Source organism: Macrotis lagotis, chromosome 3 (assembly GCF_037893015.1).
Source record: "Macrotis lagotis isolate mMagLag1 chromosome 3, bilby.v1.9.chrom.fasta, whole genome shotgun sequence".
Lineage (NCBI taxonomy): Eukaryota > Metazoa > Chordata > Mammalia > Peramelemorphia > Peramelidae > Macrotis > Macrotis lagotis.
This window is the reverse complement of record NC_133660.1, coordinates 165,608,836-165,634,870: the sequence shown is the minus strand read 5'-3', so window position 1 is coordinate 165,634,870 and position 26,035 is coordinate 165,608,836. Positions and strand designations below refer to the sequence as shown.

At 36.4% G+C, this 26,035-nt stretch overlaps 2 protein-coding genes across 12 annotated transcripts in view; one reads left to right on the top strand and one right to left on the bottom strand.

The window, feature by feature from the left end:
• Positions 1-1,757: 1,757 nt before the first annotated feature.
• SGCB (sarcoglycan beta) lies at positions 1,758-26,004 on the bottom strand. Of its 3 annotated transcripts, none has more exons than XM_074229462.1 (6): positions 25,924-26,004; positions 13,698-13,907; positions 12,290-12,475; positions 11,197-11,388; positions 10,723-10,854; positions 1,758-4,839 (listed from the first exon to the last, which is right to left on the bottom strand). In XM_074229462.1, exons 2-6 carry the CDS (start codon positions 13,875-13,877, stop codon positions 4,636-4,638), a joined length of 894 nt encoding a protein of 297 aa, XP_074085563.1. In that variant the 5' UTR covers positions 13,878-13,907; positions 25,924-26,004; the 3' UTR covers positions 1,758-4,635. The 3 variants fall into 3 exon arrangements, with proteins under 3 accessions (XP_074085563.1, XP_074085562.1, XP_074085561.1); XM_074229461.1 differs by lacking the exon at positions 25,924-26,004 and adding an exon at positions 25,003-25,448; XM_074229460.1 differs by lacking the exon at positions 25,924-26,004 and adding an exon at positions 17,885-17,950.
• Positions 25,553-26,035, top strand: part of SPATA18 (spermatogenesis associated 18) — a 107,895-nt gene continuing 107,412 nt past the window's right edge. For all 9 annotated transcript variants that reach the window (XM_074229447.1, XM_074229448.1, XM_074229452.1 and 6 more), the window contains exon 1: positions 25,553-25,877. In XM_074229447.1, coding sequence (XP_074085548.1) covers positions 25,791-25,877 — 87 coding nt within the window. In that variant the 5' untranslated portion in view covers positions 25,553-25,790. The remainder of the gene's footprint in view (positions 25,878-26,035) is intronic.

Sequence of the window (26,035 nt, the reverse complement as noted above, 5' to 3'; positions counted from 1 at the left end):
ATCTTCTAACTACAGCATTTAAAAATACAAATTTTATCAAACTGATTGATAGTTACAAAGAATAATATAAATGATATTTATTGTAAGAATAGTAAAAACCATCATTTACTTAAGTGACTTATTAAGTGACTTACTAAGTGACTACTATGTGCAAAGAATTTTGGTAGATCTGAGGAACACATAGATGGAAAATATACTCTGCTCTCAGGAGAATCTGAAGTGGAAACAGACAAGCATAGAAATAAATATGATCCAAGAGATAGTGAGATAAGTAAAGGAAAGATCCAAGCAAAGCACTAGGAGTAATTTGAGTGGGAGAGATCTTTCAGCTGGGTGGGTGGGTGGATGGGGATGAATGGGATAGGGCTGGGAAGGTTTGAGAAGTTGTACATGAGTAAGGTTTTTGAGGCAAAGCAAGACCACCTTTGGAAAAGGGATATTGTGCAATTCTTTGAAGAGATGGTTAAAAATGATTTTTTGGAGATTTTAAAATTCCCTGCTTCTAGGGGAAAAAAATCTTTTCACTTTTTTTTTGTTCTAAGTACACTTTAAAAATAATCTTTCTAGGTCAGTCAATAGCCATGCATTACTGTGATAGAACCAGCATGTTTGACAATGAAACCTTGGAGCCTTCAACTCCAGCTTTCCTGTGGTTTCAGGTCCCTGACTTCCTTCGTACTGTACTCCCACAACTTGATTGACCCCAGCTTCTCTGATGTAGCTTCCCGATCATAAGTCATCAAGTCCCAAGGAAGTGCAGTCTGGGTCTCTCAGACCAATTGGGTGCCTGAGGCCATACTAGTGGCTATACCTCAATGACATAATGACTAGACACTTTCTAAGTGTTTCTGAATCCTCTTTGTTGATACTTACAGTATTAGGGCGGTTACCTCTTTTAATTTTGTTAAATGTTCCTAATTTCATTCTCATGCTGACCCTGAAAGGGGTGCTAGTATATAAGCCCTACAATTATATTACTGCTGGAGTACTAACATTCTGAAAAGATAAAAATAATATCATAATGCCTTAAAATGAGAGGTATTCATTTCTCAAAATTAAAAAAATTAAAATTACAAAATAAGTTGTGGGAATTGGAAACAAATGTAAATGTACTGATCATTTAAGTGGATGAAATGATGTGTGACATAAAGAAGTAGAGGGGTTAAGAGGAAAAGCTTTTAAAAAAAGAATTCATGCTAGGAAAGGAGAAACAGAAAAAGCATTAGAATGAGGAATGAATACTCATGGAACTCTAGCACTTCAGTTGGAAGGTTTTGGTTGATAATGGAAGTGTTCTTTCATCACAATTTATTAGGTAATATCACTTTCAATATAATGTGAGTGAATCAAAGGCACATTTCAAATAGATATTTAATATTTACTTATAAACAGAGTGAGAAGGACCTGGGAGATAGGTCTTCAGTTGACCAGTGAAATCTTCCAGGAGACTCCTTGGTCCTTCTGAAGCAGTCTGGAAACATTATGATAAGTATCAGAGGTACTCAGCAAGCCCCTCTATTCACCATTTATCCCAGATTGGGTTGTATTATAGATAATCAGCACACTTTCACTTGTGTTCTGAGAACAAATCAGTCCATGCTTGCTAAGGCACTAGAAGGTACATACTGGGAAGTAGGAGGTCTGTATCCATTTCAGTGGATACAAATTACTAAAAAATAATTTCTTAAAGGCAAAGGTAACAGCAATAATGATGTTATTAATTAAACTAATTAATTTTGATGTGATTTTCAAATAGAAATCTATGTACATAAAAGACACAGAAACTTATATCATCTTTATTGTAAACAGAGATCATTAACACATTACATCAACTGAAGTTAGCAACATGGAACAGATTTTTGTAATTTTTTTCTATGGCAGAATTGGTAAACACCAATATTTTTGAAACAGGTTACAAATTATCAGCATTTCAAAGGTACAATGGTCTCTTTAGTATCATGTTTAGCACCACTTAACTCTCACCTTCTAAAAATGAATTTAATTATCAATGGGCAACAATAATTACTATAAATTATTTTATAAATTATAATTAAATAATACAAACACTTTTAAAATGTATAGATCAGCAAATTATATTACAGGAAATTCATGCTTTCCACAGTATCACAGATTTAGAGTACAAGGGCTCTTAAATGCCAGCTCTTCCAAATTCCTTACTTTGCTAATGAGGCTGAAGGGTGGAACTTGTCCAAGGTCACCTTAGCTATAATATGGTAGAGTTGGGATTTAAAGCTGGGTTCTTTGACTCCAAATCCAGTGATCTTTCCAAACCAACATAGTCTTTCTATGAAGTGACTTTTTCTAAAAAATTGCTGAAGGTCAGTCCCCTCCCCCTCCCCCGTGAGGAAGATTTAGACTCAAGACAAGGGAAAGCTGACCCCAAGGAGAATGGGCTGCCTTGGGAGGTAGGTGATTTCCCCTTCACTGATCTCTTCAAGTGGAGGCCAGATGACCACTGAGGAAGGATGGATTTCTTTTTTGGGTGTCCCTTACAAAGTTAAATCTATGATGGCATGAACTTGGTTACAGGAATAAAGTCAAGCACCATCTGGTGGCAGGAAAAAACATTAAATTTCTATTTAATTAAAGCTGTATGGATGTGCAGCGACCCCCCCCTCCTTTTTTTTTTGCAGTTTGGTTTCCTATGTGGTTTAAAGGAATGGACAGCAAAAGTGGGAACTGCTTACTTGTAAAATAAGTTTTTTAAAAAAATAATCCCTTGAAGTAATTCTGTAAACTGCATCAGATGAGCTTATCTTGTTTAAAAAGCCCTTGGGATTAGGGGTTGAGCATACACACACACACACACACACACACACATATATGCACACTTACATGTATAGATACACATATGCATATATGCCAAAAACAAATGACAAAATTTCAAAAAGAATTAAAAATTGTTCATGTATTATTTAAAACAGGATTGTCCAAGAAATGATTATACAATTTATGTAAAATATTTATTTAAATAAATCTGAATAAAGCACATAATTAAAAAGAATAGTTGGGGAACTTGAATTTAATGAAATTTCCAATTGGAGTATGGATGTGTTAACAAAATAGCTGCAATTATTAATAGAGGTCACAATTCTGTTACAGATATTTAAAGTGCAACTTTCAGAATTAGGAAAGGATTCAATGGTTATTTCAATTAAACTGAATGAACCCAAGATAATGTTTAGGCTTTGATAAGTAGTTTGTTTTTAAGCTATTTACATGGACAATAATAACACTATTAAATATTAGGTTTTTTTTTTTACTTCCTCATCTACACAATATAAGTAATCATTAAAAAATACTTGCTAGTTTCAATCCCTATGTAAATGTAAGCTTAAACCTATTTCCTGGATTAAAAAGAAAAAGAAACAGGTGGAATCTGTGGTTTATCACTGATGCCTGTTAAACAGCAGGCCAAAAACTCACTTCAAGAACTCTTAAAGGGGCTTGTTTGGCCTATATATAAATAATATTAAATAAAATAATAATAGTATAAATAAGAAATGTGTTAAACACAATTAAACTGTTTGTGGAAGGGGGTAGAGGAGGATGTTAAGAGTGGAGATTATAATCTTATTTTACTAATCTAAAAATTATTTGTTATTCTTTAATAATGGAAAACAACTTGTTCAGGGCTTATTTTAGGGCAGTGCTTTGGAATCAGCTTATTTTTGAGTTTTAAATTTGGCAATGACTAGTCAAGTTTTCTTTCTTGACTGATCTGAAATTTATGTACTATCTCTTCTGTTCTATTTAGGTAAATAAATTTTGTTTTTTTTTAAAAACACACAAACACGAAACATTATAGGTTAGTTTGAATTGGTCTTCTGAAGACCAAATACTTTCTTTTTTCACAATCTTCTTAGAGCTCCAGATTAGATATTAAAATGTTTGCTTATATTACATGCAGTACCACCATAATAAAACACTGAATGCTCATTAGTATTATGTGATAGAATAATTATACTCAACAGTACTTTAAGTAAAAATCTGGTGTCACAAAATATTTTCTTCAGGACTCCTCAACTAGGTTTCTATTTTATTACTACATTTCACATGTGTTTAATATTTCTTTGATCTCACTGACATGTAAGAGCCCATGAAATCTCAAACTCATTATTCTTAGAAGCCCAAATCATATATAGTCTATAAATAAAATTTTAATTTTTCCAGATTTTAAAATATATTTATATTCAGGTTATGTATCTTTTAAATAATTTAACAAGTGGTCAGTCCTCATAATTATCAAAAGCTTACTAACATTGAATCTACAGATAAACCAGCCCTTTGTTCTCTGACCAATAAATGATGTTTAATAAATATTTCTTGAAATATTTCATTTTGATTTTACTCATTTTCTCAATATTTTAAAAAATAGATCTGATACCCAGCACAGTGTAATTGAATGGAAAATTTTAAGGTTCTGGCTATTTTCATTCAGAATATTTTAAATTTAGAGGTTATTTAACGTATCTATTAAAGCTAAGCAATTAAAATAATTACAATGTGTCATCAATGCTTTGCATTGTAAAAACAATGGCTTGCATGCACTCAAAAAAAAAAAAAAAGACAAGTATAAACACATTGATGACTTTCTCTCTTTGTCCAGCTCTTCTAATGTGTGTTTCCACAAGGATTGTCTGAGATTTGGCAACCCATATTTTGACCTGTCACTTGTACTTTGAACAGAGTTCCATCTGCACACATACAGAGCTTGTAGCGTACCCAGTCACCATTATTTAATTGATCTCCAAAGGAAGAACTTGGTAGGCGAGAGGTGCTGACCATCACAGATCCATTTAGGATGATGCTGTGTTCCTATTGGGAGAATAATAAGGTTCATTTACTACCAACTGTTGTAGTAGGAATAACAGTTAATAAATACAGTTTACTGAAAAAGAGAAGGGGATCACAATAGATAAATGAGTTCAAATTCAACTAGGGATCTTCTATCTTAATTTTAGTGTTTGATATATGATAGTCAACCTGCCATAAAATTTATTTTTCGTTCACCAAATTAGTACTGTACTGAAATTCCCACTGTCATGATAGATTTATAATGTATGCAAATTTCTACTAAGGATTAAAAATGAAATTCAGTTCACTGTCATTTATAAAGTTTCATAATACAGGGCTAAATAATAGACTTGTGACTTCACTGATACAGGGAACTCCCTGGACAAGGAAAATCTTTTCTGTCAATGCAGGGCAGGATTTGTCTGGGGTTACAACACTTGTCAGAACCACACTGGAACTCAGTCTTTGTATTTTGAGTCAAGAACATAATGCAGCCTCTCAGTCATACTACTACTACTACTACTACTACTACTACTACTACTACTACTACTACTACTACTACTACTTACTAGTAAAAATAAAAATTAGCAAAATGATTTTGATAACTATGACAAAACATGTTTTTCTTCTTGGTCAGGGAAATGATTTAATTACTATATAGCTTTGTTACAATTACAGAGAGGATTAAAAACAGTTTAATATATTTAAGTATCAACAATCCAAACAAAATTTGGTACAGACTAGACCTTTTTCCAACCTATTGCTTCCCAAACCATCTTATGATTATTTCTGTGGGACCCTGATAGAGTATTATATTATGAAGTGAACTAGATTTATGTGAAGACTATTTTGATTATAATCTGTTAGAAATAAAGTTAATTTTTCACTACAGAATTTCAGGAAGATATTGTCATAACACTTTTAAAGTCTTAATAGTCCTATGTTTCATCCTGTTTAGCCAAATTAATCTATAATTTTGACAATAATTAGTATTTTGGACCTGAAAGGGTTGCGCATTTGAACTTCTGACCCTTTCTTAGTATCACTCTTGTCATCAAAGATTCTTGATCTAAAAAGAGAAAGTTTTCTTCTGTAATAATTAGATAAATCTGGTAACAAAAGTTTAATATAGTTATTTAATAAACTCCTAATTGTATATAAAAAAGGAATATGCATGCTCAAACATACTGGCAACACAACACACTTAAGTATGGAAGTCATGCATTTCCTCTGGTTTTTGGCAGATACACAGACTTCTAAGATTGTGTTAAACACGATCTTGTGATTTTATTGATGTAAAGAATTCTGGATCATGAAACTCCCTTTAGGGACAATTGTTCTTCAATTCATGGCCTCCAGAGCTGCCTAGATCACTGGGAGACCCAGTGGCTTTCCAGGGTGATACTGTGGCCTGTCTGTGAGAGGTCATACTGAGGCTAGCTCTGTTCTGGGACTAGTTCTCTAGCAATGATGTTATAGTGCTCCTTAAAGTTAGATCCTGAATGAAAATATTAGTAAAAGGTTATTTAAAAATTGTTTTTAAAATTAATGCTGTTGCTTCACTCAGATTTCTTTATCTGTATCTTAGAACAAATGAGGTGATTTTTAAATTGCATACAGATTCTGCCACCTAGTGGCAAATTTAATCTCTTATGTTCTTATTCTTAACCAGTATATTAGGAATTTTAAGTTATTCACTATTATTCCCATATGTCTTTAAATTTGATTTGTTTTTATTTAACTACAGATACAACATGCTTTTCTACTATTTCATAGCTAAAGTATTATTTCTCCATTGAAGTGCTAATGTACTTTAAAGATTAAAATAACAGGGGCAGCTAGGTGGTGCAGTGGATAGAGCACTGGCCCTGGAGTCAGGAGTACCTGAGTTCAAATGTGACCTCAGACACTTAATAATTACCTAGCTGTGTGGCCTTGGGCAAGCCACTTAACCCCATTGCCTTGCAAAAAAAAAAAAAAATAAAATCTAAAGATTAAAATAACAAAATTATTTCCATTTTCAAAAATGGAGAATGAAATGTTTAAGGAGCCATGAATAGAATATCCAGGTCTTTTGTCTTACTCTGTAACTGATTTTTCTGGAAGCTAGTAACTGTATTACTTTCAAAAGCCCTGACTATTCTTAACTTTTATGTAGATTATTCTCATAAACATTTTATATAGATGGGAGAGAAGCATATTGGTTTATACATGTTAACATTTTTTTTCAGTTGCCTTTTTTCTCATTATTAGTAAGTCCAAGGTTCTTTCCAAGCCTTTAGTATTTTATATTTTTTTGGACATCTTGTGAATTGATGCCTCAATGCTGCCTACAGAATGGATCTGCTCTCTCCAGTTCCTTCTCCACAGAGCTCCCAAATTACTATTCCTAAAGCACAACTGATCATGATCTCCTACTCTCCAGTGGTTTACTCCTGCTTGGCATTCAAAAGCTTTTACAGTTTGGCTCTAGCCTACCTTCCCAGATATATAGCATATTAAATAGAAAAAGTCCAAAACAGTATTTATCTTTCCTCCAAAAGTCCCCCTTTACAAACTTTCTGATCCTTCTAATGTTACAGATTTGTAACCTTTGTTGTCCTCAACTCCATATTCTCTCACATCCCTAATTAGCTATTAAATCTTTCCACTCTACACGTGCCTAGCTCCAATCTCTTCTCTCTATTCAAAGACCTTTGATTGGGTCCTTATAAGTTTTGCCTAAATCAGGTACTCTGAATCTAAGGTCCACAAATTTTTTTTTAATATTTTGATAACTATAACAGAATTAGTTTTCTTTTAATTTGGCAAATTGTATATTATTTAGAAACATGATTTAGAGAAGAGGTCCCTGGGAAGTACCTAATTGGTCTCCTTGTTTCAAGTCTCTCCCCACTTTCAGTCTATCCTTCATACTGCTAATAAAGTGATTTTTCTAAGGCATAGCCTCTATTCAATAAATTCTAGTGGCTCTTTATAGCCTCTTAGATAAAATATAAACTTCTCTGACTAGCTTTTAAATCCTCTCACAACCTTGGCCCAACCTTTCCAACCTCAGTGTACATTATTACCTCGATTGTATTCTTTAATTTAGGCAAACTCTCCTTCAAGTTCATTCATACCACAATATTCCCATCACTTCCATCTCCTTTGAATTGCCTTTGAATCCATGCCTTTGAATTGCCCTACATACCTAGAAAGTACTTCCACCTCTATCTCACAGAATTCCTCCTTTCTTCCTTCAAAACAGCCCAAATGTTACTTGCTTTTTTTTAGTTTTATTGATGTGTTTTGTTTTTACATCACAAACCTTTATAAATTTTGCCACTCTATGAAAAGCCTCTTGTGAAACTAAAAATAGTGATCTCATCTGTATTTAAAATTTTTTTTTTAATTTAACCAAATTGGTTAGCCCCTTATACTGGAAAAAAAACCCCAGACTTCTTATAACAAATATAACCAAAAAAACCTCCAAGACTTCTTATAACAAACAGCAAATAGTCAAGCAAAATAAATCCCCTCTGTGATTACATATGCAAAATAGATTGCATAGTATACTTTATTTTTTTAAAATTTTTTTAAATTTTTTTAGATTTTTGCAAGGCAAATGGGGTTAAGTGGCTTGCCCAAGGTCACACAGCTAGGTAATTATTAAGTGTCTGAGACCGGATCTGAACCCAGGTACTCCTGACTCCAGGGCCGGTGCTTTATCCACTGCGCCACCTAGCCGCCCCAATAATATACTTTAAATCTGTCACCTCTGCCAGGGAGGAGATAGTATGTTTTCATCACTGATCCTTTAGATTTTAGAATCATGGATGGATCATGACATGGAACATAGTTTTTACAGCATTCAAAGTTGTTGTCTTTTCAGGGCTGTTATTGTATAAATTATTCTGTGTTCTGCTCATTTCATTTCCATTCATTATTATTATTACATTTAGTTTATTATTAAATGACAGCTATCATTACTCATTCTGAAATGCAGATTAAAGCAACTCATACCTGTCAGACTGGCAAAGATGACAAAAAAAAGGAAAAAGTAAGTGTCAGAGAGGATGTAGAAAAATAGGTACAATGATGCACTATTAGTGGGACTTGTGAAGGGTACAACCATTCTGGAAATCAATTTAGAATTATAAACAAATAAGTTACTAAAAAGTTCATACCTTATACAACTTTAATGATTTTAAAAAAATAGGAAAAAGGTCCTATATGTACAAAAACATTTATAGTAGCTCTTAGATGCTCAATGACTGAGGAATAAATGGTTGTATTTGAATGTGATGGAATACTGTGTTATTAAGAAATGAAGAAATAGATGATTTTAAAGAGGATACTGAAAGATAAATAAGAAGTGATGTAAAGTGAAAGAAGCAAATCCAGGAAGATTTATATTATAACATCATGAAATTTTTTCTGATGCCAACAGCTGCTATAGCTTCCTCAAGCTATCTTGTTTTGAAGGGTATCTCACAAGTCATAGTGCAGTGTTAAGCTCTTAAAGCAAAGAGGGAGTTTTATAAAGACATATTATGATATCTATTTGTAACTGAGGAAACTGAGCTGAAAGAGATTAAGTGATTTACCAAAGGAAAAATAGTCCAGCTCTTTTCTTATGACATCTCTATCCTTGTGTAATTATAAGAGATAAAATAAAATAAAAACATCCATTTTATAGAATAAGTTCTTAAAACTCAGAACTGCACTAAGATAAATCCTTTGTGTTTTCTCCATAGAAATTTAGCTCCTTGCAAACAGAACTTGATCATTGTACTTCTATCTTCAATATCTAGCACAGGAACAATTATTTAATAAGTACTTATTGGTTGATATCATTCTTTTTATACACTCAATGCTCCAGCCAAATCCACCTACTTGCTATTTCCTATATAGGAGATACCCTCTCCCATATCTCCAAACCTTTGACAGGTTGTCTCCTCACCTCCATCTGAATCTCCTATCTTCTAAATAAGGTCTTTCCTGATTCCCCCTAATTCTTAGTATCTCTCTCCCCTGAAATTACTTCCCATTTACTTTGAATATGTATTGTAATAGTGTATATTGTGTGTACTGTAGTGTGGCTGTTTTTCCCCATCAGGAGAGTTTAAGACTCTTAAGGGGAGACTTGTTTCAGGTTTGTCTCTGTATCATTAATATCCAGCAAAATCCCTGGACTATGATTAATTTTTTATCAATGATTTTATTATAATTTATATGTTATTATTAATATGGTTAAATAAACAAACAAATTAATTGATGGTTTATGATTCAACAAGCATTTAGTGTTTACTCTCTACTCAGTTCTGTACTAAATACTGAGGATATAAAGACCCAGATGAAACACTCCCTATATTCTACTAGAAATCACTAAATCTATAAAGACAAGGTGGGAGTGGAAGACAGACAGTAATGGGAGAAATCATCAAAGGTCTCAGGTAGAAGATGAAACTTAACCAGAACTTTTAAGGAAACTAGGAATTATAAGAGAAGGAATTCATAAATGAAACAGTGAATAAATATGTTTTGGTTAGAATTGTGAGTGTGTGAAAATGCTTGATAACCCCAGCTTTCCAGTATGAAACACAAAAGTTATAAAATTCAAATATACTTTAGAAATAATTTAATTTCCTGTAGATGCATGTGATCAATGACATTTTTTAAAAAAACTATTCATCTTAATAATGGATATGCAACCAGAAATATATTTTATAAATTTACCATTTGTTCTCTTATGCTGTGAAAACTGCAACTGTGTATGGGAACAGGTCATTTCAAATTATTTATTTTTGATTTCTTAAAATTTGGAAATTTAACAATAACAAAAGAAAGGGAATGAAGTCTTAAATTTTTAATTTTCATAATGAAATAATTTTCTAAAGTTCTTTTAGCACATATACTTACAGCTTTTAATTCCATATTACCACCCACGTGAAATTCAATGGTTTTTCCCATAATGAATACACCTTCATTTCCACGGACAATGGCACGTCCATCAACTTTTATATTTAAGTCACTTGTAGCATTACTGGTAATCTGAAAAAAAACAAAAACAAAAAAGTGTTAAAATATGGTTTATAAAGAATTATTAAAAATTATTATCATAGTCATTATATTTGTGAATCATTAATTTTTATTTCAAAAGGAAGAATATCCCTGGGAATTCTGTAAGGTAGATACAATGTTTTCTATTTTGAAGATGAGGAAACTGAAGTAGAAAGAGACTGAGTGACTTACCAAAAGAAATATAGCCCAGGATTCTTCTCTCTGTATTAAACTAAGGATCCTTGTACGATGCTAAATTACATAAAACCATACTTCCATTTTAAAGAATAACAATTATATTATTCATATAAAAAACAAAGATAAAAGACATACCCTTTCAGTAGATGCTTTTTGTACATTCAAGCTCTTTACTCCACTTGGCAAATGAAATTCGTGGGTTTCATAGTCTGTACTGAATAAAATATTTTGAGTCCTTGGGTCAAAAAACTGCATGCCAATGTCACTTGTAATAGAAGTTTTGTTCTTTTCTACACTGAGTTTCGTTGTTCCTTGCTGAAAAACAATCTATAGAAACATACTTTATGGTGAATATGGTTTTAAAACATTATAATAAACAAAACCCATGGAATTATAAAACATCTTTAAACAGACTAAAGACTGCAGCCCCAAATTTGCCCTATATGGAAAAGGAGGTGCTATAAAAGGTTATCTTGTGTACTTGCGTAATGGGGAAGGGGATAGAGAATGAGACACAAAACACATAGTTCATGGCTCTTTGGCATTAGGGTGATGGAGAGACATCTGTTGTGCTGGAAGTTTTGCATAGGAAAAAGACTGTAAGATAACAAATACTTGGAAATAAGCTATGTCAGGAAGAGTCCTGAAGCAGTTTAAGTTTTCTGGACCAGTTAAGGTACATTCATCTTCAGTAGAAGTAGAGAATGAGAATACACACACACACACACACACACACACACACACACACACACACACACACGGCTTTTTGCAAGGCAATGGGGTTAAATGACTTGCCCAATGTCACACAGCTAGGTAATTATTACATGCCTGAGGCATGATTTGAACTCAGGTTCCTCCTGACTCCAGGGAGGTGCTCTCTCCACTGTGCCACCACAAATGTATATTCTTAATAATTTTTTATCAGTGAAACTCTCCATAGGAAAAGAAGGGAATAAATTAAGGAATTTAAAGGAAACATCATGTTTCCCCTTTAAGATTAGACTTTCCAGTAAAAACAAATGTTTATGGATCTTCCATAGAAAAAAATTTTGGCTTCAATATTATTCATAAAAAACCTCACAAATCATAGAGCTGGAAGAGACTAAAGTGTTCATATGGTTTAATGTTCATCACTCCCCGTTTATTAATAAAAATTAGCATACACTTAATCATAAATAATTTATCCCTAATATCCCATTCCCATTTTTGCTTTAGTGTGATAACTTACTGGTTGATTATTGCCAGTGATAACCAAATTTTCATTACGTCTGCCTCCCACAGTGCTCTTATAAAGAGGATGAATAACTCCCATATCAGACACTTGTTTAAATCGCAGCAAACCACTCTCATGGAATTCCATACTGTCACAGCCATTGGGTCCAATTCGGATCACAGCCCAGATAACAAGTGTTATCTAAAAAAGTAGGAGAAACTCAGTATTACATTTAGAGTAACATCAGATGTAACTAAGAGGAAAAAACTATAAATCTTCTTAAAGAAAACAAACAAAAAAGAAGTAAGTACTTTCTAAAAGAAATGAGATACAATTGTCATGATCATAGAAATGACATATAAAGAATAACATATAAGTAATAAACATGAAAATTGTAAAAAAATACAAAGAAATCGGTCTACATGTTAAATGTAACTAGGAAGGGAAAATGTATGCATAAATACTAAGATGAATGAAAAGTAAATAGTGAGAGATATAAAATATGTGGAAATGGCATGACAACATTTACTTTAAAAAATATCTGTACATTATTTATACATTCCCAATTATATGTAGAGATAATTTACAACATTCATTTTTATAGTTTTCTCCCTCCCACCTTAGGATAGCAAATAATCTGACATAGGTTATACATGCATAATCTTGTTACATGTATTTCCATAATATGTACATTTTACACCAGTAAGTTGTTTCATTATTTGTCTTTTGCAATTAATATTGGTCACTGTATTTGAAGTGAGTTCAGCTGCCTTTTTATATTATTTACCTTTACATTATTGTGGTCATTGTGTATACTGGTCTCTTACTGGTTCTTTCTTCTCTTTGTAAAAACTGAAACAATTATTCCCAGTTTTTTCTGAATTGTTCATATTAAATGTTTCTTATGGTATACTAATGTTCCATTACATTTATCTCTTCTTATTAAGTAATTTCCCAAGGAATACTTACTTATTATTAGACAGTTAATCCAAGATGATGTGGAAAGAATACAGCACTCGAAACTGCAAAAGTATTCTTGGGGAGTAGTCCAGTACACTAGAAAATGTATTGGATTTGGAAATAGAGGATCTGGATCCAAAAATTGAGCTCTGTTTCCTACCTAAAAGACTACCTAGCCTTTTAACTTCTTTTAAATTTAGTTTATCTATAAAATAAAGGAGTTGGATTAAGTGCCCCAAAGAATTCCCTTCTATTTCTGACTCTATTATTCCAAAATTTAAGTTCAAATCCTAATTATTTTACACAACTCACTAGCCTTGTGACATAGGACTAGTTGCCCAACCTCCCTTATCCTATCTGTCTTATGAGAAATCAGGAAAACAGTTCAGCCTGAAAACCAAAGGAATAAATGAATGCTTTATGTTAATAATGGAAAACAATACATTCTATATGTTTTACTCACAATTAAATTGATGACAGCCAAGATAAAAAGGAGAACAATCACACAGATGGCTAAATTGCCCTTTCTCCCCCTCAGGCCAGTTTTATGGAGCCGATCTTCATCAATTGGAATATATCCAGCTTTAAAGTTACTGTTATGCTCTTTATTAACATTTCTTCGTTCAACAGCCTTCTCTCGCATAGACTTCTTTACAGGACCATTGGAACTTTGCTAGATAATCAAAACAATATCAAGTTAATAAGTATATGAATTCATGCATAAGTGCTAAGTTTAACTACCAATTGGAATTTTCACTAGTAATGAAAAAGTGGATTTTGTATATCCTGCTTTTACAGTAGTTAGGCACTCTATTATGTTAATATAGAGTAGAAGGTTCACATCCATAATTTGCTATATTCTGCTTTTTTTACTCTCATTGGTCATCCTATGCATATGTAGTTTTGTACTGGGATAGGTTAAAATGTCCACAGGCATATAATGCTGTAGGTAAAACCTACTTTGTCATTCAACTGCAGAGAACTATGAGTTGATTTTGAGCTGAATCCTAAGAATGAGTGGTGAATAATGTTAAGGAGAGTAATGCCTGAGAAGATAGGGAGGCTGGAAAGGACCAGGCTTTAAATACAAAACAGGAGCTTATAACTGATGCAAGAGGTAATAGGGGGTTGTTAGAGTTTATACTCAATGTGAGGGGGAAGAGTTATATGGTCATTCACAGGTATATTTTAATTTGATATTTGTATGAGGAATGAACTCAAATGGGGAGAGATCTGTGATAGGGAGATTGGTGAGAAGTACTAAAGGCCTGAACTAGGATGGTGATTATATGAATAGAGGAAGAGGACTTATTTGAGGGATATTGTGGACAAAGAAATGTTGAGGCAGAAGATTTGGTCAATGATTTGGATGCATGGGGGGAATGGGGAGTTGAGATGACAGAGGTTGTATACCTGGTGACTGGGAAGAGAGTGCTGTCTTGGACAATAACAGGAAAATTTGTACAGGGATTACAACTACTCCTCTTTCTAGTATATGAATGGGCCAGAGATGAGTTTATGGCTCTTCTCTTTCACCCTTCTAAAATGTTTTGGGAGGCAGCCGCAGGTCACTGGAATAACTGTCCTGTGAGGGGGTTGATATATTACTGAGTACTGCCTGAATGTCTAAATCCATTTGAAGGACGTAGATAGGAAACATTCTGTTTAAGCACCAGAAAAGAAAGATGTAACAATAAGTTAAGAAGGAGCGGGAAGAAGAATTTACCTTATAAAGTACATGGTCTGAGATTGCAGAGTCAGTATACAAAATAAGGCTCTGGAGTAACCTTTGGACTATTAAAACATTTGGGTAAGACAGAGATTCAGGGGTGTCTTGTCTGTGGGCTGCATTAGAGAACTAGTCCATCAGAAAAATAAGAAGCATTTGCTGGAGGTTAATGAGAAATGAACAGAGCAGAGGAAGGGACATAGGTGATACCTCCCCCTTCTGAGAGCTGAGGAAAATGGGAAAACACAGTAAAATGAAACAGCAATCAGTGACACCTGCTTAGGGCTGCTGGAAAAAGAGCAGGCTGTGCAGATAGACAAGGGGACTGATAAGGTGCCTTCAGCTGGAGCCCCTACCAAGGCTGTAACCGAGACCGAACTGTGTGTGGTCTTATTACTGTTTCTGATCCAAGTTCTATCTTGTTCTCTTAACTGGGCCTTGAGATCTTGAGTGCTTACAAGAGGAATGGTGATTACCTAAGGGTATTATGAAGTTACCTGATCATTTGGGTAGCAATAACTAACTACAAAAATGAAAAATCACTTTCTTTATTCTTTTTTGAGAGGAGAGGGCTCAGTTAGCCTTGCTATTCATGTGGCCCATAGGCCACAGGCAGACCCCACGGTGATTTCATGCAGCCAGCCTGTGGGTTTACTAAATGCTTTAGTAAGAAGCCCACCTTACACAAAGCTGATCTACCACAAAGTTCTCACTAAAATGGCAAAATCAAAATAGATTTTCTCTTGTTTTAATGAAAACTTATAAAAGTAAGATTGAACAGCCCTGCTCTAGGATTCAAGAGATTGGGGGAGCTCAAAGAAAGATCCGCTTATACTGGAGAAAACAGAACAGAACAAAAAGTAGAGTACAAACTTCTTAGCTAACCAAGAACCTGTATCAGAAACATATTGATCATAGAAAATGCTTGGGAGTCCAGGGGTGAAGTAGCCTGTTCAAGGAAGAATAAGGAAGCCAGTATCATTGGATCACATACTATGTGGAGGGTAGAAAGGTAGAAGAAGCCTGGAAAGAGAGGGAAGAGGTCAGGATATGAACGATTTGGAACACCAATAGAGGATTTTTATATTTGATCCTGGAAGTAATAGGGTGCCTTTGGAGTTTATTAAGAAAGTGAGGGGGACTAGGTGGTGCAGTGGATAGAGCACTGGCCCTGGAGTCAGGAGTACATGAGTTCAAATCCAGCCTCAGACACTTAATAATTATCTAGCTGTGACCCTAAGCAAGCCACTTAACCCAATTTACCTTGCAAAAACCTTTAAAAGAAAGAAAGAAAGAGAGGAAGAAAGAGAGAACTGAGCAGAGAATGTATCCTAGTGAGGAAACTTGGAGCAGGGAGACCCTGTAGCCCATGAGTCCTGGTGTGAGGGGATGACGGCTTGTACCGGGATGACGGTAGTATCAGAAGAGAGAAGGGGGTAGGTATCTTTGAGAGATGATCTGAATGTATTATCAACAGATTGGAGAGAGGTGGTGAGAATGAGGAGCTGAGGATGACACCAAGGTTGTGAGTCTGAGTGACTGGGAAGATGATGTTATCCTCAACAGTAATATGGAAATTAGTAAGAGAGGAGATTTGAGAGAAAAGATAACGATTTCAGTCAATGAACTTGAGACATCCAGTTTAAATGTTCCAAAAGACAGCTGAATATATATGAAACTGCAGGTCAGGAGAGAAGTTAGAACCTGACAAACAAATCTAAGAAGCATCTGCTTGGGGAGAACTGAATCCATGACTTAAATTCTTTATGTACAGAATAAAAAAAAAATGAGTCGTGGAACTACTTAATAAAATAAAAATAAAATAAATAAAAAAAAGTTTTCATATGAACTGGAATTAAGGATCAAAGTTTTTACATTTTTCTTATTGTCTGATCTTGCTGTCTTTTAAGGATATGATTTCTCTCTCATCACACTCAATTTGGATCAATGTATACCCTGGAAACAATGTAAAGACTGACAAATTGCCTTTTGTGGGGGGTGGGAGAGGGAGGCAAGATTAAGGGGGGAAAACTGTAAAACAAAAATAAATAAAATCTTACAAAAGCTGATATCTTCTTGTCTGATCTTGCTATTTCTCATACTTTATGTTTCTTCCTTAAGGATATGATTTCTCTCTCATCACACTCAATTTGGATCAATGTAAACCATAGAAACAATGTAAAAGACTGGCAAATTGCCTTGGGGGTGGGGTGGGAGGAAGGAAGTAAGATTAGGGGGGAAATTGTAAAACTCAAAATAAATTTTTTAATAAAAAAAGAAAGAAATGAAAAAAACACTCAAAATAAATAAAATCTTTAAATAAAAAGACGGGCAAATTGCCTTCTATGGGGTGGGGGGAGGGAAGTAAGATTAGGGGAAAATTGTAAAACTCGAAATAAAATTTTTAATAAAAAGAAATGGAAAAACACTCAAAATAAAATCTTTAAATAAAAAGACTGGCAAATTGCCTTCTATGGGGTGGGGGGAGGGAGTAAGATTAGGGGAAAATTGTAAAACTCAAATAAAATCTTAAAAACATTTTACATTTTTCACTAATATAAGATTACATTCCCCGATAACGGTCACATTCTATTTTTTAATTTTTTTTCCATTTTTTAAAGAACAAAAGGGGGAAGCTTTAAGGAGGATTTCCATTTATGACAGAAAAGGCTCTTGGCACGAGAGCTCCGTCCATATTAGGAGGCGGCGCCCCCGGAAGCGAGGAGGGCGGCCGCGGGGCAGGCCGGGAGGGCGGGGCGCCCCTCCCCTCCCCCGCCCCGGCCCGGCGCCGCCGCCCCTCCCCCGCCTCGCCGCAGCTCCGGCCCCCCCCCCACACCCCGCGGGGCACCCAGGCGGCTGCGGGGAGAAGCCGCGACCCCCGACCCCGGCCTCGGGGCACGCGCCGCTCTCACAGGACTGACCTGCTCCGCTGCGGCCGCCGCCGCCGCCGTGGTCGCCATGTTCCCGCTCCCGCGCGCCCGCCCGCCCGAGGCAGCCCCCGCCCGCCCCGCGCCTGCGCCCCAGCTCGCGCCCGAGCCCGAGGCCGGCCGGCCAGAGCGAGCGGCGCGTGCGCGCAGCCCCCCCCCCCCCCCACGGAGGAGCCTGCGCGGTCCCTGAGACCCGAGGAGGGAGGCGGGGCGGGCCTGGCCTGGGGCGGGCCTGGCCTGGGGCGGGCCTGGCCTGGGGCGGGCCTGGCCTGGGGCGGGCCTGGCCTGGGGCGGGCCTGGCCTGGGGCGGAGGCCGGCCTGGGAGCCCCGGGCCTGGCCCAGCGGGGCCCCGTGAGGATGCTGAGCCTGCCAGGGCCCAGCACGGGGCACCCAGGGCCAGCGGCTCCGAAAAACTAGGAGCAAAACACACCTTTTTCCTTTTTTGTTAAATTATTTTTGTTTCCGAAAATATTTGGGCCCTCCCTGCCCCAGACTCTGATTCCGAGTGACAGATTGAGAAATAAGAGCAATGGGTGATGCAGGGAAGGGCTGGCAGGAAGAAGGGGCTGAGAAATATCACAGAAGAGGCGAGAAAAAGCTTTTAAAATGGAGGGGAGGGGGCATCTCATCCGAAATGGCTCATACACACTTAAGGGGTATAGAAACCTGTCTTACCCTGGAGAAAAATGAGATGAAAGGGACGGGATGAGGGGGGGATAGGTGACAGAAGAGAGGGAAGATTGTGGGGGAGGGGACCCAGATACAACATACTTTGGGCCAGGATGAAAGGAGAGAGAGAATACAATGAATGAGTGGAGGGAAATACAGTGGGGAAAATAGAGAAGCAACTTTTTGGTGGACTTAGGATAAAAAAGTCAACTCATCCCAAAGACAGAATCATTGGAATAACTCTTCTCCAGATCATAGTTCTGCTTCTACGCGGTGGTCCACAGAGTGATCTTGTGTCCCTCAGAGAAGTGGAGGACTGGTGGATTGAAGAATAAAACCGACTGTCCCATTCCTGATGTAATACTTGAGCCCGAGGAAGTAGTTCAGGAATAAAAGTTGGGGGGGGGATAAGACAGCAATGGCAAAAGAGACATAGTTTGTAAATAAATGATTCAAAATGTTATTAATAGATAATGTGGGGAAGAATTTAAAATCATTGGCCTTAGAATCGGGGACAAGAGTTCTAATCCAGCCTCAGAAATTTGATGTACTAGCTGTATGATCTCAGGCAAGTCACCTAACCCTGATTGCCTCACAACCAGAGCCATCTCCAGTCCCCCACTGGACCCAGGTGACTGCAGGAGAGAGGGAAACTGGTGACAGCCCAGCACCCCCTCACTCAAATCCAATTCCTATGGTTGTTATGGCATCACCTCCCTGATGAGATCTTTTTCAAAAATGAAGGACAAACATGAAGAATTTTGAATTTAAGAGTCAAAGAACATGGGTTTGAATCTTGGTCTAATAAACATATGACCTTGGGAGAGTAACCTAACATCTTGTGGTACCTCAGTTTTCTCAGGTAAAATGAGTTTGACCAAATGCTCTTTAAAAATTCTCCCATCAAGCACCAGCCTTGGAGTCAGGAGTACCTGGATTCAAATCCAGTCTCAGACACTTAATAATTACCTAGCTGTGTGGCTTTGGGCAAGCCACTTAACCCCATTTGCCTTGCAAAAAAGAAAAACCTAAAAACAAAACAAAACAAAATTCTTCCATCTCTACTATTATAGTCCAATGGTCCACTTAAAAAAAGTGGGCAGTAACAATGTACAAGAGTCTGGTTAGACTCAGATATTTAATGTCAGCATTATCCATGAGAACATACCAGTAGCTAAAGTGTAATTGTTTCTTGTGAACATCTTCAGCTTCAGGACAGTAAATACTCATCAAGACAGGGCCAGAAGACTAAATCATTTCCCTTAGGACAAGGATCACTCTTAACTACTGACTTCTGATGCTCAGGTCTTGTTCTACCTTGTGCTTCTGGAATCTAAACCCCCGTTTTCCTTCACTAGTTGCAGTTAGTTGCCTCATTCCACTTCTGCCTTGATCTAGTTTTCAGATCTTTGATTTGTCCCTGCACCTCCAGATACCATAGCCTCAACTTCAGTTTTGACACCTCTCAGAAATGGAATTGCTCCTGACAGTGTCTTGATACCCTGTACCCCATGGTGGCTTCCTTGACCTCTGGATTTCAGAGCTGTTATTAACTTTTACTGTAAAGTGGGAATTTCAAGTGAGATGGTGAAAATACTTGAAACATCAGGGGTCTTATCCAAGAATTGTAAAAAAAATCAGAACTGGAAGGGGTTTAGCCATCTTCCAGACCAACCCCTTCATTTCAAGGAAATAAAAGTCTGCAGAAGTGATAACTCAAATCATAGAGTGACATAGTAGCATCAGTGTTGAAACTCAGATCTCCTGAGTCCCTGGGCTCTATCTAGTGTGCCATGCACCATTGCCCCTTAAAGATCAAACACTGGGTCTTTTTTTCTTTACTAACATGAGCTACTTTAACTATACCATATTCATATGTGCTAAGCAGGTATACTAATACCATGTTAAATTGTTCTACCAGGAATAAAATGGTTTGCTACTAAATATTACTATAACATTAGAAAATCAATAAACTGAATGTCATCTTTTTCTTCTAGTTTTTATACCAGGATTATGATATCAGAGGTAAATTAGTCAATCATTTTCATTCTTTCTCTTTCCTTTTGTCAATTGTGTATACCAGTAGTGTCAAATAGAAAGATTGCAAAAAAAAAAAAAAATGTGGGATTCCAAAAGTCTTAGTTGTAATTCACTCAATTTTAAACTCTAGGTTCAATAGAACTGATGTTAAAGATCTCTTTAGATATATGAAACTGTACTGGACTTATTATCTCATTCCTAAAATATGATTCATACTGATTTTATAGCACATTTATTTGTGTAAAAATTAAGAGTTTTAAGGACATTTTTTGATTTTACATGTTTCAGGTATTTCAGTATTTCAAAATCTTTCTAAAACTAATATGGAGGTATACAATAGTTAAGAAAATATACCGTCTTGTTTACTCATATATACTAAGTTAGGAATTCTAATTATTCCATTAACGAACATAAAATATTTGACTTTTTAAATTGGAAAATGCAAATGACTGACAAATGTTGGTGTGGATGTGTAAAAATGAAACATTGATGAACTTTTGGTGGAGTTGTGAACTTTTGACCTAGCAATACTATATTCCAAGAGAAATAAAAAACTAAAAGGACATATATATATATATATAGTATTCAATAAAAATATTTATAGTGGCTCTTTTCTGGTGGCAAAGAATTGGAAATTGAGCATGTGATTATAATGTAGTATTATTCTGCTATAAGAAGTGATGGCTAGACTCTTTGTGGTGTCAAAGAATTAGAGACTGAGGGGATGCCTATGAATTGGAGAATGGTTGAACAAATTGTGGCACATGAATATGGAGTTTCTGTAAGAAATAATGGTGAAGAATTCAGAAAAGATAAAAGACTTACATGAACTGTTGAGTGAAGTGTGCAGAACCAGGAGAACAAATTACCAGCAACATTGTGTGATGATCAAATGTGACAGACAGCTTTCCTGAACAAGTACAATAATCAAAGATAATTCTAAGGGATCTGTGATGGAAAATACCATCAATGGAGAACAAACTATGGAATCTAAATGCAGACCAACGCATCCTATTTTCCATTTAAAAATTTGTTTTATGCTCTGTTTTTTTTAACCCTCTCATGGCTTTTTGTTCCCCTTTGTTCTGATTCATCTTTCACAACATGATGAATATGAAAATGTTTAATATATTACATGCATAACCTATATCAGATTGCTAGCTGTCAAGGCGGGGGAGGCAAAAGGAGGGAGAAAAATGTGGAAACTAAAATCTTACCAAAAATAAATGTTGGAAACTATCTTTGCATGTATTTGGAATAAAAAAAATCTAAATTTAAAAATAAAGAAAAAAATGAGCAGGATGCTCTCAGGAAAAACCTGGATAGACTTAAAGGAAATGTTGCAAAGTGAAATGTACTGTGTACAAATGAGTTATCTCAGCAAGTCAGTGATCAAAGACAGCTCTTAAGGACATGGTGAAAAATGTTATCCATCCCCAGAGAAAGAACTGATGGTGTTTGAATATAGATTGAATTATACTTTTCTTGAGTTTTTTTTGGGGGGGGTTCTACATTTTCTCTCACAACATGACCATTATGGAAATGTTTTGCCTGACTATGTATGTATTACTTTTATTGATTTTTTTTTTGCCTTCTCTTTGAGGAGGGTAGGATAGGGAGAGAGGAGAGAGCTTGGAACTCAAAATTTTGAAAATGAACCATTAAAATTGTTTTACATGCTAACTGGGGGAAATAAAGAATGAAAAAAAAATCTTTTACAGCAAAATACAAGTGACTGATAACTATAATTAGGACTTTACATTTACTGAATAGTCAGTCTTGAAATGTATGATGTTATATTCATTTACTCCATCCAGACCCTAAGCTGAATATTAAATTACAAAGTCTCTTTCCTTACTCTAAATAATCACAACCTAGTTCAAAAGACACTTTTTCTAAAACTATTGAACTAGGGCAAAATTATTCAAACCAAACCTTTACTGAATATTTCATATGTTTTGAGTTCCTTATTTCTAAATTTCATGAGAAATTATTTTTCATTTTAAGGCATTGGGGTTGAGTGATTTGCTCAAAGTCACACAGCTAGGCAATTATTAAATGGTCTGAGGTTACATTTGAACTCAGGTCCTCCTGACTCCAGGGCAGGTGCTCTATCCACTGCATCACCTAGCTGCCCCCAAGAAAATATTTTTTTAACATTTATCCTTTTCTCCAAAGGGTCCATAAAAACATGGACCCTGATTTGAAGTTTAAAATCTAATTGAGAAAAATAAGATAGCACATCCTGAGCTGAAGGTTATCATTTCTTCTTTGAAGAGGACACAATAAAGTATCACTATGTTGGAGTTACAATACATTTAGACTGATTGTGACTGATTGATCAACATGAGCTCAGGTTGGGTACAAATAAGTCCATATAAATATTTAGGGTGGAGATGTCTCAAAATTTGTGCTTCTCACATTTCTTTTCCTCTTACAACTTTTTTTTTCCTGAGGCAATCAGGAATAAGTGACTTGTCCAGGCTCATAAAGGTAATAAGTGTCAGGCTAAATTTGACTCTAAGACTGGTGCTCTATCCATTGTACTACATAGCTGGCCCTCATATTTCTTTTGAGTTACAGGGATTCTGCTTCCCACAGAGCATAGTGCTTTCTTTGATGTGGGCATGCCATGCCAATGTCTTCTATGTCCACCATGGTTATTTTTCAAAGAGGTCTTGAAGATTGCACTGAGTCCTGCATGCTGAGTATTAGATAATAAATGTTCTGACATTTCATATTAGAAAAAAATCATGTTCCACTTTGAATTTTTAATCATGAATTCAATGAAGTGAAATTTAGTACAATATTTTCTAAGGATGTTAAGATTTTGACTGAGAAACAGTTTAGTGAAGAGGATATTCAGCTCTACCATATAGGATAAGATTCACTTTGATATTTGTGAGAATTTCAAGACTGTGAACCAATGGAATGGAGTTATTAAAAAAAACTAAAATAAAACAATTTTTTAAAGTGCTGTTTTTATATCTCCAAATCTTTTGAATTTTTTTTTAGGTTTTTGTAAGGCAAATGGGTTTAAGTGGCTTGCCCAAGGCCACACAGCTAGGTAATTATTAAGTGTCTGAGACCGGACTCCTGACTCCAGGGCCGGTGCTTTATCCACTGCGCCACCTAGCCACCCCTTGAATTTTTTCCTATGAAAAATTCAGTTCTGGATGCATGAGAAAACTTGTTTTCAACAAATTTCTGTTGTCACACACTCTCCTTTTTAAAAAGGCATATTAATATTGCTATCTTTATGGATCCTTTCTGATTTTCTCTCATTCTACTACAAAAGTATATTCCTGTTAAATAGTATTTAGTATGAACCTCAGCATATAAGTCTTTTTTATATGAACACAATTCTATTCTTTGTATTAAGTGAAAAGAAATCAGAAAGAGAACATTTAGATTTAGAAATGTACTTACAGCTCAAACGAATTGTATAGAGAACTAAATTAGTGGAATCAAAATTGTAGAATATTCAACAATGTTTTTTAATACTTTCAAGTATATAAAGTAACAAAATTCATAGACCAACTCAGCAAGAGAACAGTCTTAAAAGACCATTTAAGAATGGCATGCCATCTAAAGAGCTCAGTTTTTGAAAGTTTGTTTTCTTAAAACAATTGCCCTGCACTATTGTTTGAAAATTCTTTTTAAACAGATAATACCAAAGTCGTAATTGCCCCAGCTTTTGAATCAAGGTGATTTTGAATTAAGGTGGTTTTACCATATAGGTTAATTTTTATATCATTGAACCTTGTCCAAACCTGAGAAGTTATCTTCATGTGTGCTCATCTTGGAACCTCCAAAGCCATCCATCTGCACCCCCCCCCCCAAAAAAAAAAACAAGACAAGAGGAAACTTAAACTAAGGCTATAACTTTGTGGTCAATTGTGGTTTCATATGAAGCACTGACAACTTTGCCTAGATCAGTCTGGGAGGTGATTCCTGGGACATAGTCCATTTAGACAACTGTCTTGCTCATTCCATTAGTTTTAGTTGGAGGGAAGATTTGTTGACTTAGTGAGGGATTTGATTTAAGATTTTTGAAGTAACATCCACTTTATGTTTTCATGTTTGGATTTCAGAGTAACTCAGATTTGGAAACTTTTTCTGTTTAGAAGTACCACCTTTTGGGAACACTGTCTCCTGCTATGTTCTAGGTTAACTTTTAGAGATATTGAGATCCCCAACTTAAAACGTTTTCTTTCCCCATTTCCCCTGTCCTTTTAGTTCTCCACATTCCCTTGTAACCTTCAAAGACCTGTTCCTGCTAAACAGAAAGCAGAGGTGGGAAGGGATGGAGAATGGTTCCGGGCACACTGGCTTTCCTGGACTTCCTAAGAGTCGAACCAATTACTAGGCTGTAAAATAAAACTTGCATCTCAGGTGCTTACTAAAGTCGTGATGTTTTTCTCCCAATACCCAGGACCTGAAATAGGGGAGACGAGCCTGAATTTAGGATAAAGGAGGAACTATTTCCACTTGAAAGCTTCCGAATTGGACTTCTGTTCTCGTGCTCTGGATTTGTAAAGATACAAAGCATGCTTTGCTTCAGGATTCCAGTCATGCCCTCCTGCCCCTCAGGATCTTCTGGGTCCAGGTTCCGGACTCAGTTCCTGTCGACACTAGGAATTTATCTCAGTACCCGTGTCCTCTGGCTTCTGCTCTTCCACTTCAGAAAACAACAACGCTAATAGTAGCCCCAGACACATTAAAAGCAACAAGAACAGCAGCGGCATTCTAGGCAAGTCAGAAAGGCTTGAGGAGCCAGGGAAGAGGGGTGGCAAGGGGCTGGGACAGAGGGGAAGGGAGGGAAGGAAGGGAAGCGTTGCTACAACTGAGCCCTCCCTTTCGCGCTGGCGTCCTTGACAGCCGAGCAAAGCAAACGTCAAAGTTTGTTTAATAATCGCCCGGGTATAAATATGCACAGCGGTCTAGGCAGCGTCAGGAGGGGCACCCGAAGGGGCGGCAGATGCAGGCTCCTGAGGGCCTAGGAATACCTCCCCTCCCCGCCCCTTTTCCCCAGCCCTGCTCCTTCGAAATCCTCGCCGCAGGAGCTGAAGACCCCCGGGGTAAAGATGGAAACACCTTTTGGGCTCTAAAGGTCCCCCTCTCCCAATTAAGGAGAAACACCATTCCTTTGGCATCACCATACCCATAAAAAAAAAAACGAGGAGCAGCCATGGCGGACAACCTAAGAAGATTAGTTAACAACGAATCCTGTCGGGCGTTGCAGGAGAAATTGGAGAACTGGTACAAGGACTATTACGTGAGTCGCTTGGGTCCGAGCCCCCAGCAGGAATCACAGGGCTCACCTATCTCTCCGCGGCGGAGTTAGAGGATAGCCACCCTCCCTGCCTTCCCATTAGGAATGCAAACGCGCATCGTGGGTCTTAGAGCTGGGAGGGACCTTCTCCTATAGCCCTT